The sequence below is a fragment of the Cuculus canorus genome, chromosome 15, assembly GCF_017976375.1.
Source record: "Cuculus canorus isolate bCucCan1 chromosome 15, bCucCan1.pri, whole genome shotgun sequence".
NCBI classification, from domain to species: domain Eukaryota; kingdom Metazoa; phylum Chordata; class Aves; order Cuculiformes; family Cuculidae; genus Cuculus; species Cuculus canorus.
Window position 1 is genome coordinate 6,953,597 of NC_071415.1, and position 11,905 is coordinate 6,965,501.

General features: G+C 42.5%; 2 protein-coding genes across 2 annotated transcripts; one reads left to right on the plus strand and one right to left on the minus strand.

Annotated features, from left to right (window-relative positions):
• Position 1: 1 nt before the first annotated feature.
• GNPTG (N-acetylglucosamine-1-phosphate transferase subunit gamma) lies at positions 2-8,343 on the minus strand. The gene is made up of 11 exons (XM_054080956.1): positions 8,256-8,343; positions 8,114-8,168; positions 7,934-8,001; positions 6,011-6,065; positions 5,818-5,901; positions 4,688-4,781; positions 4,467-4,581; positions 3,674-3,756; positions 3,284-3,409; positions 1,803-1,884; positions 2-137 (listed from the first exon to the last, which is right to left on the minus strand). Exons 1-11 carry the CDS (start codon positions 8,296-8,298, stop codon positions 19-21), a joined length of 924 nt encoding a protein of 307 aa, XP_053936931.1. The 5' UTR covers positions 8,299-8,343; the 3' UTR covers positions 2-18.
• On the plus strand, positions 8,291-11,849 carry TSR3 (TSR3 ribosome maturation factor). Its single transcript, XM_054080957.1, has 6 exons — positions 8,291-8,433; positions 8,527-8,722; positions 9,146-9,339; positions 10,120-10,293; positions 11,332-11,395; positions 11,473-11,849. The coding sequence occupies exons 1-6, from the start codon at positions 8,349-8,351 to the stop codon at positions 11,618-11,620; spliced, it is 861 nt and encodes a 286-aa protein (XP_053936932.1). The 5' UTR covers positions 8,291-8,348; the 3' UTR covers positions 11,621-11,849.
• The last annotated feature ends 56 nt before the right edge of the window (positions 11,850-11,905 follow it).

The window sequence follows — 11,905 nt, forward strand, 5'->3', positions numbered from 1 at the left end:
GTCCCCCGTAGAGTCTCGTCAGGCGGCGCCGTCCCGCAGCCCCGCGTCGCCGCGAGGATGCTCGGCCTCCTCCGGCCGGCTGGGAACGGCTGTGGCCGCCGCTTTGCCACCGACGCGTTCAACGCTGCTGTTTCCGGCTGTAAGATTTAAAAACGAAGGTTATTTCTGCTTTTAAAGACCATTTTTTTTTTGTCACGAAATGTACCGGGTTTGAAATAACTCGTCTGGAGTGAGCTGTAAATTCTGCTTATGATTACAAAAGATCATTTGTTATAAGTTACTAACCTATTACAAGTTTGAATATTATATACAGTTTCTGGGATTTTAGAACTAAAATACAGGATTAGCCTGAACAATAACTTCTAGCTAGCCTGCGCCTGGATCCTTACGCTTACATAAGGGATTTTAACAAGGCTGCAGTTAGAAAGAATGGGAAAGAATGTGACTGTATCTAATTAAGCGAGATAACAAGGACTGGTGCAATGATAAGGGGAAGAAGACCAGATGTGGCCTTGAAGAGGGGCCCAAAGAGCGTAAGAGCATGCGCAAGAATCATAGAATCCTACAATCATTAGGGTTGGAAGGGACCTTAAAGATCATGTAGTTCCAACCCCCTGCCATGGGCAGGGACATCCCACTGGATCAGGCTGCCCAAGGCCCATCCAACCTGGCCTTGAACATCTCCCGGGATGGGGCAGCCACAACTTCCCTGGGCAGCCTGTTCCAGTGTCTCACCACTCTCTCGGTGAAGAAATTCCTCCTTGCGTCTAGTCTAAATCTGCCCCTCTCTGGTTTATATCCATTGCCCCTCGTCCTACCACTACAAGCCTTTGTAAACAGTCCCTCTCTAGCTTTCTTGTAGCCCCTTCAGGTGCTGGAAGTTAACTCTAAGGTCTCCTTGGAGCCTTCTCCAGGTTGAACAAGCCCAACTTTCTCAGCCTGTCCTCGTATGAGAGGTGCTCCAGCCCTCTGATCATCTTTGTAGCCCTCCTCCGGACCCTTTCCAACAGCTCCATATCCTTCCTATGTTGAGGATTCCAGAACTGGACACAGTATTCCAGATGAGGTCTCAAGAAGGAAAGCTGAAAAGTTCAACACAAGGAAGACTGCCTGCCTTCATCCACAAAGACCTTTATTGACCACTGCCACTGCACAGGTGCCAAGAGGAGGAGACTTAAGATAATGAGTTCTTGTAACTAATCTTACTAACTCAACCCATTTCTTGGAAAAGTTTTACTAACCTAATACAAATGTTTATTATAACACAATAAATATGCCCCTGTTTTGGTGCTTGGTGTGCAAGTTAGGTGGAGAAATCCCCGTCGTACCCAGTGTACCGCTGCATACCTGCTCTATAACTCTCTCCGAGTTTGGAGTTTATTCCGCGAGTCAATTATACGGTTCTAATCTGCAGTAACTAAATGAACTACCAAACAGGCAGAAATACTGCACAAGGTACATAGTTAATAGTTTAAATGGTTTTCTTTTAAAAAAGATGCTTATGTACTACAAGTGCTGTTAACACCAATTTCATTTTTCTTTAGCACCTTAAGTACTGGAGACAAACTCCAATTACAATAGCAGTCAAAATTTTTCTAAGAAGCTAAAATTTCAAGTCGTCAACAGATTTTTTTTGGGGGGGGCGAAATAAGTCCTAAGTATTTATTAAAAACTTTGTCTACTGAATTTTACCTCCATATATGACAGATTATTTAATCCTTACTGTAACCAAAACAAACATTTGGGTATTTGCATTCTGAATAGACGATAATCATGAAAAAGAAAGATAACAATAAACTCACCAGAATCTCCTTTGTAGGCAATACCATGTTGACTTAATAAATCTTTAAGTTTTTTTATTTCTTCAGAAAGTTGCTTGTATTTCTAAGAAACAAAAAAACATTTAAGATAGTTCCTCCACTCTCCAAATGCATACATAAAATGGGAGTTTATAAAAAAATAATGGGTGTGCACAGCTCTGACAGTGTTTGACCTAAAAGATCTTAAACTGCTTACTCCAAGAACAAGGTGGAAATTTTATAAAAAGATATACTTCTATGTTGCTAAAACAGGAGGCAGCTTTTTCCAAACCTGACAGTAGAAATTAGGAGTGCTTTCTTTAACTATTTCAGATCTACCCTCTACCTAGGATTTTATCATAGCATAAAATTGCATTATTAAGTTTGCTAAAAAAAACCCATCCTTATTTTCTTCTATATTATAATGCTACAGTCTGAAAATCTATCACCTCCTCCACTTTTGACCTAGTAACTACATGTTATCACTTTCAGCAGCTGCTGTTAACTTACAGAGCCAGGGATTGCTTACTACTGTTGAGACTCAAACAACATTATCAGAAATCTCAAAGAATCCCAAATTTTTGTTGTGTTTTGGGTTTTATACAAATTAAGAAAGAGCAAAAGACTAATTCCTTAAATTCTGTGGTTACCAAAGCAACCATCCTTATGTCAATTACGCTATGATGAAGCCAGAAAAATAAGTACAGATTATTAAATACTGTATTATTAACTATTGGAAAAAAAACATATGTGACTCTTCCAGCTCCTAACAGTACTGCATCTAAATGGTGATCTTTATATGAGTATATTCAGCCTAACCACAGATTATTTGGTTATATTCAGAAATTATTACATGGTGTTTTGTCTTGGCTACATTTTCAAATAAAATGGCAACAGCAGCTTCTGAATGAATTATATTCCATGCTCTTGCCCGATGTTCAGCTTGCGCTTTTTTAGGCTGGGCACACCTTCTACTCTTATTTTCCCCACTTCAATTCTGTTGCTGAAGGACTGTTTGCACACATGAAAGTCATTCAGAAATGGACACAGCTTAGATCATTCTTCTTGCTGGTGTAACAGCCAATGCATTGTGACACAAGTCTGGGTAACTGCCCACAGAGAGAAGTGTCAACATTCCCAAGGCTGGTTACACATTTATTTTCACTAGTAATGCCTTCCTGTTTCTGGACTGATACTCCCCAGAAAGAGTATTTACCAGGTGTTCATGACCCAAGCACCTACACCGGCTCCTACACCCCCCTCATTTTACGCAGTTGTGCAGGTTTGGTTTTGACTAAAGGGCAAGAATAAAGACATCATATCACTTGGCATGCAGACCATTACATACTGACACCACAAACAACATCCCAGGAACGGATTTCAGCTGAATCCAGAGAGTATTTACATAATGCTGTCACACCAATACTGCCATACGGTAAAAAGGTGGCAATTTAATTCTATACTGCGAATATTACGCTCTATACCTTACTGCACTTCTCCACAGTTTCGAATTCCAGACTCTTCTTATTTTGTTTCTCAACTTCCTTTTCTTCTGATGCTTTTAGAAGTCCTGCTTCCTCGAAAATCTCTTTCAGTACTTTATTGTATCCCTAAAACAGAAAGTTTCCCAAAGACAATAGATCAGTCCACCCAACTCTGGTCTCTGCTTGCAATTTGCATTCCAATTCTTCAAGCTTCACCGTAGAAAACGTTACAATTACCAGTTGACGTAGCAGTTACAGAGCACAAAATTTACTATTTTCCAATTGCAGAATAAATGAATCCTTTCTGAATGGAGAAATTGCAGAAGCCAGGTTTGGCTATTTGACAGTAATTGTTCTTTAACAAATACGAGTTGGAAGAAATTAGCAAACCTGTTCAGTTATTAGTTCATCGTACAGAAGCTGCTCTGCTTCATCCCACTTCCTTTGTAATGCTTCAGTGAGAGTTGGATAAACTGAAAAATTAAAGTCAAACTATGTAAAAAATAGCAGCATTGTCGTGCATTAGTTAAATGCTCCTCTAGTAGCATGCAAGCATACTTGTTTTAAGAACTCAGCATTCTGTACAGGACGTGGTCTTTACTGCTTTCAAGAGCTGAGGTTAAATTTAAATTCCATTTCACAGTTTAAAGTTTCTGAGAATGCCACTGACCAAAATATCTTCCTTTATTTCCAGCTGGAAAGCTTCATATTTCTTGCTGAATGTAATCTAACTGAATTCTCCCTTTGTGTAATGTAAGAAAATGAGCAGATACTAAAGGGCTGATTCCTACAACCAATCCAAGCCAAAAGCAGAAAAATCACTCAGGTCTGTACTAGCAATTGCAATTTATTTGAGAAATACCTGTGTACTATAATGACTGAGATTCAAAATACGCTTTGTATTATATAGAATCATAGAATCACTAAGTTGGAAGGGACCCACTGGGTCATCAAGTCCAACCATTCCTGACAATCCCTAAACCATGCCCCTCAGCATCTCATCCACCCGTTCCTTAAACACCTCCAGGGAAGGTGACTTAACCACCTCCCTGGGCAGCCTTTGCCAGTGCAATTTAATAGTCATTTATATCAAGTTACAAACTTAAAGAACCTGAAAATTTACTCTGAGGTTGACATAACATGCCAGCTGCTCCACACACAAATGTTATTTGCTAAATCTTACCTAAAAGAGAGTGAGGGTGGCACACGAGAGGAGTCTCAAATGTCAGAGAGTAAACACAAGTACTTGGCTCAGACACATAAGCCAATTTATTGCTCTTCCCACAAACAAGATGAACCTAAACATCAGTAAAAAACAAAGATAGGCAAAACAACTTGACATGAAACAGGACCAGCATGTGTAGAGTCGTGCTGTCTGAATTAGCATAGTCTAGGTTATTATACCTTTGTCTGTCTGCTCTTAGTCTCACATGAGTCTCCTTCCCTCATCCACATTCCAACAAATGTGTTGTTTTCAATCTCCCATTCATGCCAGATTCTGGAAAAAAAAAAAAAAAAAAGGGACATAATTTTATTTTAAGTTACTGGAAGAAAAAGTTGAACAGTCAGGAAGAAAAGCAGGAATACCCTTACACCATGTTCAGTTTAACTGTATAGGCTTCATTTTTGTTGTCTTAGTATTTCCATTTCTCACAGTCAAGACTTTATAAACAGCGCAGTTGGTTATCCAGGCTGCTATATAGGGCACATCAGCACTACTTTCAGGGCACGGTTTCGGGTCAGCTTTCAGTTTGCAAACCATTTTCACTTACAAATCTGTGTTTAAATCCAATAAAATACAGCTTATAGAACAATCTCACAACGAATTCCGTGATGCTAAGTACCTTGTGCAACTCGGACTGTTTGCAGGATTTTCAGCGCTGCCGAGAGCACCTACACAAAGCAGTCTCTACTTCTGCTAGTCCTAAAGCCATGATACTCTCAGCATCTTGATGTACCCTTTTCCTCTCACACTGGCTAAGTATTGCGTACACAGGAAAAAAGACACATTTATATACCAAATATTTAGAAAGGCAGTAATTTTAAAGCAATGCTCTGATTTATTATTAAATTTATTTAGGTCTTATGATTTGGATACTCTGGGGTCTCTGAATACTTTGAGTCAATACTTTTTTTGGGTCTAGACTGAGTCTTTTATTAAATGTTTAACACAATCACTAGGCATAAAGCACTCGTTTCATTTGGTAAGGTTATATTCACCTCAAAGTGAAAATAGTTAGGACACTAAATCTTTGTTAACATAAGCTGTAGCTATACACGATTGAATTTCTCACATGAACATATCATGCCTGCAGTTGGCGCTGGTTGTGAATTAGCCTCCAGCTAAAATAGGAGGTTAGCATTTATCAAAAAAAAAATCAGAATTTTTCAAGACGGAGTATTTTTATGCGTAACACCTGGGGAACTACAATGACCAATAAAAGAATCTTATTTTTAAAACTGCCTCCTTTTTGACAATCTATAAAATGATCTGATAACAACATAGGCAAAACTTAAATGTCTAAAAGCCTCACCCTAATATCCCACTATAGGCATTCCATCGAAAAGTCTGCTCATGCTGAGTAACATTGTGGAAAGGACAAAACTCATACTTGTACCTTAAAAGAAAAAAAAAAAAAAGAAGATAAGAAATGTTTCAGACTGAAACAAAAACCTAGTTCATTCCTAATAAATATATAAAATCAAATATCCAAATGAATTACTCACGTGGATTCCACAAAACTGAAACACTTGCCAGCAAGCCTAAAGAGATGTGCAGGGCCTGAAAACACCACAAAACGACATCAAGGAAGAACGTTTTGGTTAAATTTAAGCAAGCTACTGTGATTACAAAACTGCAAAGAGAAGGTGACAAATTTTGTTTTCTGCTGCACATAGGGAAATTTGTATCTTCCACATGGATTTCTTTAAGTTCTCACTAGTGCTGTATCAGTTTGCATCATGACCTTTTAACATTTCTCATCTTCAATACTCAGTGAAATAATAAGCCTCTTTCTATGACAGAGATAAGAGAACTTGTATACAAACAATATTTGGAGGCCAGAACTATGAAAGGAATGATCAGTTCAGATCTTGCAAAAATCTAACACTGAAATCTCCAGAACTGTTGCTTGACAGCTGTCCTCAAAGCCATCCAAACTCAAGTTTATACTGGTAGAGCCCATTTGCTCAGAAAGCTGACAGCACTGCAGCTTTAATTTTCACTGAGATTCTCTAACCAGATATTCCTTTTCACAGTTTGCCTTCGTGGTCTGACACAGTTAGTATTCAACAAGGTAAACCTTTGACCATCAGACAGATCAGCAGTGACAATTCTGCTCTTGCAGAACTGACCCTTCCAGCCTTGCTGTCAAAGGAATCCAAAACAGGCAACTTGTAAATCAAAAAAGGGCCAAAACTTCTGATCTACATGCTACAGTGTTATTTCAGTGTTCCTTGTTTATGGTAGCTTCACATGGATCGACTAAGTATGTATGAGCAAACAAGAAGAGAAGAGATTACAAACCAAATAAAATAACCCCCCATCCTGGAATCTAATTCCTTACTGCTGGGACTGCCTATGTGCTTTTTCTAAATAGACAATCAATCCTAGAAACAAAGATCAGGCCAAGAGAATTACATCCTCTGGAATGCCCAGCTCGCTGGGATACAGACAGGTTCTCTTTCCTACATGATTCTTTGACTGTGTGATCTTGCATTTCATCCTATCCCGGTCTCGGCCAAAGGGTTTGCTCCTCTATGTACAATGATTAGGATGTTCTCCCCACAGAGGAAGAAAGGCAAATCTGAGTGTCCCTGAGGAATGTGTTAAATTCACGTCTCCAGTTCCTGGGCAAATAATCTAAAAGAGAAATTATGGGAACTATTACCCCAACTGTCCTGCAAAAGAAAAGAACAAATATTTCCATGCGAAATAAATAATTGTGCAAGACAGAGTTCCATGCCCTAGATTCCAGTTCCACAGATGCTCCCAATTTTGGCTACACCTAAGTTCCCATATCCAGTAAGGATTTCTAGTCTACTGTCCTTTTCACTTTTGTTCCTGCTATTTTTGACTTCTTCCCAGTCAGCATTCTAACTACTACTGATCCCATTTCTATTTCCCGTTTCACAGGCAGTACATGCAGAATTTATACATCCGATTTGGGTTTACAAAACATGACAGAAGACATCAAGCACAATCACATCATCACCACACCGAAATGCCTTTACTGACCCTGCACAAGATTTAGATCTGCGCCTAAGGCAGCAGTGAGGAAAGAGCTATTTCCACTTGCTTACCCTTTGCACTCAGCATTTGTTTTATCTACTCTTCTCCATATCCGGTCTAGAATTGTTTAAATTCCTGTTTATTTTGCCATAGCGGTAGATTTCTACCGCAGCTGCCAGGCTCTCTCTGCCAAACTGAGCCCCTGTCTCGTTCCAGGAAGACTCCGAGGGCTTTTCTTTAAAAACACTTTTTGAGTCTCAGGTACAACCACGCTATGGGATGACTCTTAGATGGCAACCTCGAGGACCCCAGGGATTGTTTCAAGAAGGAAAAGGTTTTTAGTAAGGATCCGAAGCGGAGCGAAGCAGCGCTGCCACAGAGCGTCCCTCGCACGGCCCCAAGCACCGGCCCGCGCCTACCTGACACGGCGGACGGGGGCGCCTTGGGCTGCAGGCGGCTCGCTTGCGGCAGGAACGGGTTGTTCAGCCTTCAGAGAGAAGCAAAGCCGCACGGTCAGGGCTGCGGGCCGTGTCCGGCTCCGCACCTCACCCCCGCCCCGGTCCCGCCCCGGCTGAGGCGGGCGAGCCGCGGCCTCCTACCCGAAGGTGTTCGGCTCCTCCACGATCTTCATCTTCCCGGCCGCGGCGCAGGGACCTGCAGAGGCACAGAACGGTTGTAGTTGTGATTGTGGTTACGGTCGTGGTCGCGGCCCCGGCCCGGCCGCCGCCGCCCCGCCCTCACCCAGCGCCGCGCCCAGCGCCACCAGCAGCAGCCGCGCCGCCATCGCCGCCCCGCGGGAACCGGAAGCGGCGGGGCGGGACGGGGCGGGCGGCGATGGAGCGGGGCGGGCGCGGGGCAGCGCGGAGGGGAAGGCGGGGGGCTCCCCGCGGCCTCGACGGCTTCGCGGAGGCGCTGAGAGGTGCGGGAACAGCGCTGGGGTCGAGGGGAGCGGGGCTGGAGCGGGGCGGGGGCGGCGGCGGGCCCGGGCAGTAACGCGTTGGGCCGTCCGCAGGCTGCCTGGAGGATGGGGCGGAGGCGAAGCTGCCGTGCGCCCTCGCCATGTGGGAGCTCGGGCACTGCGACCCCAAGCGCTGCACCGGGCGGCGGCTGGCGCGGAAGGGGCTGCTCCGCACGCTGCGCCCCCGGCAGCGCTTCCCGGGGCTCGTCCTCAGCCCCGTGGCCACGCGCTGCGTCTCGCCGGGCGACAGGTGAGGCCGGGGCGGCGGCGGGGGGGGGGGGGGGGGGGGGGCGCGGTCCCGGGAGGGGAACGCAGCGGCAGCGGCTGCTGGAGCTCACGCGAGTGCATTGACCGGGAGAAAAGCCGGCACAGAACCGAACCCTGACCTCGGGCACTCCTGTCAGGTTTTTAAACCGAGAGGTTTGCACTTTTGGTTTGAAATGTATGGATAAACCTTTTTCACCACACACACGTTCAGAGGACAAACGTGCTATTGTTCTTTCTCCTCGCACCTGTATTTTACATCACTGTAAAACTGCTTTTCAGTTGGCAAAAGAGAACATATGGAAATTTGTTGCCAGTATAAAATGCAATTGTTGTAGTTCTCGCTTTAACTTATCAACATAATAACAATTTTTCAAATACAGTAACATTTCTTTTTTTTTTTTTCCAGGGATATTGTTGCTCAGAGTGGGATGGCAGTCATAGATTGCTCATGGGCCAAATTAGAAGAAACTCCCTTTCAGAAGATGAAAGGAGGCCATCTGCGGCTGCTGCCTTACTTGGTGGCTGCAAATCCCGTGAACTATGGGCGGCCGTACAAGCTGTCCTGTGTGGAAGCTTTTGCTGCAGCCTTTTGCATTGTTGGTACGCTGTAATGTGTCTGATGTGAAGTGTCACTAGCAATTCTTCCTTCTTTAATACATCATGTGAGCTGCAATACAAAAATCTGTAATAATGCCCCACTGGTCAGCACTCTGTTCAGTTCAGAATCGGACCACCTGGCTTTCTTCCAGGAACTTGTATCTTGTAGCACTGAGGTACCTCTGGGGTGCTTGTGCCAGCTGCTAAACAGGACACAAACTGATGATCCTGGATTTGTCAGGATGGCACTTACTGTTAGAGAAACTGTGATGAAAAGACAGAGAAGACAGAGCACGAAGCTGTGGGCCCTTGGTTCTCATGAGAGGTAACAGCTCTCTGTTAATAGGGTGGGTTCTGGCATAAGAACAGAAGAAACTGCCCCCACTTCTGATGCTTTGCAAATTCATCACAGAACATTCTTGACAACTGCTGACATGCTCTACAGTACCACAGGCAAATCTTATCTTCTGAAAATACCCTATGCATAACTGCTGCCTTGCTGACACAGTGAGAGGTAGAGCTTGACCCTTTCATTACCTGTACAAAATGGTTTTTTATAACATTCACAAAAAGACTATGAACTTGTCTTCAGTCTTGTCAGATATTTCAAGTTAAACTGAAATTTGAAAATACTTATAATCTTATTTTTTAAAAGTCTGAAAAAATGCTGGCAAATATCTCATTATTGTAGTGATACATAGGTATGTACCAAACTTAGAAACCTGTAAACTGAGTGAAATCTCACACTGAAAAAGAAAACTGATCATTCACTTTCTGCTTTAGGATTCCCAGACCTAGCCACCATTCTTCTAACGAAATTTAAGTGGGGCAAGGCATTTATTGACTTGAACAAAAATCTCTTGGAAAGATATGCAGCCTGTCATTGCCAGGAAGATGTGCTGAAAGTTGAAAAGGATTTTTTAGCCAGTGTCCAGGAAACAAAAGATGAAGAAATAGGTAAGAAAAAAAACACAGAACACCCCCATTTTCCTAACTAGCTTCCTTACAATCGTTACCTTTAATCTCATGAAAATATTGGCAAGGTAGAAAAGCTTTGTTGAGATGTGTCGTTCTGTCATACTGTCTATGCTTCTTCTAAGCAAGTTTGTGTACTTTTTCTCCAACTCAAAAGATGAAAATAGCTAATTGAATGCATAGAGTAGTGTATTCACGCATGAACGGTGGGGCAGCTGCCCCGATTAAATCCAGGATATTGGAGAACTAAGGAGTAAAAAGAAAATATGCTGCTACCACATTTTAACTGCAGATGTTAAGAGTCTGAGTAAAAAGAATAGAAATTCAAGACTGTAAGAGAAATTCAGGCATACAGTCTGACAGTAAGCTAGTTACATATGGATGAAATCCACCTGGTGGTTGATGGAAGCCTCATTACTATGACAGTAGACTCAAGACAGTTCTTAAGGGGCAACAAGACTATGCCAAAGAAAGCACATTTCCACCCCAATCCCATGTATTTTCTGGATAGACTTTATGTAGTACCAGAGCTATCATGCCTTGTTTGACTTCTGAGGTAACAGTTCTCCCCAGCTGTGTAAGCCACAGGAAATCTAGCACTACCCTTACCCAGCAAGACCTAAACCTGGACAGCTGTGCTTCCCTTCTCTATAGGCACAATAGACTAGATAACCCTTTTAGAACTAAAGCATCTGGAGAACATCCATGTTTTCTTACCAAAACCCTTAGAAACCTATGTGTACAGTCTGGGTACCCCTAAAAAGCTCTTGAAGCCCCTTTGGGGGGGCACAAAGAGCATGGAAAAGAGTACAAACACTAGAATGTGGGGGACAGGGCTCAGCAAGTGTTTCTCTGCTTCCATGGTTTCTGACCAAACTATATTAAACTTACCAGAAAGCTGAGCCAGACTTCCTATGCATTCCTCTCCCTGCCAGTAATCCTATGAAGTGAAAACTAAAGCAGACCATTAAAAATATTCCTTCTTCATCAGTCAGTGTGGTTTTTTCCTTCTTTTTCCAGATCCATTTGATGTTGACTCGGGAAAGGAATTTTGTAATCCCAACAGACCGATCAATTCCCTAAGGTAATGAAATTTAACTTATATACTGTTTTTCTTATTTTAAGTTGTTTTGCCTTTATAATCCTGAAAAATGTTTCCAGACTAGCCGAAAGTAATGAAGAATCTGAGGAGGACAGTGTGAGCACCCCAGATGATGCCACTGAAAGCAGTGATGAGAGCAGTCCAGAAGATGATGATACTGCACAGTTGCAGCAACAACAGCCAACAAATCAACTATTTGAAAAGTAAAAGCAAAACCAAAACCCTCAACCTCAACAAACACTACCACCTCCATACCACAAGAGCCCATAACCCCCAATAATCCCCAAAAATTTGTAGCTTCTTGTATAAAGAAATTTGTGAACAGTTAACAGTGTGGCTTGTTCACCTGTATCTTGATGCTTAGCATGTGCTTTCTTTTAGGTGAACCTCAGGCTATGGTGGTCTATTTAAACAAGTAAATGCTTTATATTATTTATTTTTTAGTTAATAGTTTATTAATGCTAATTATTATGTAAAGAGCCTGAAGTTTAG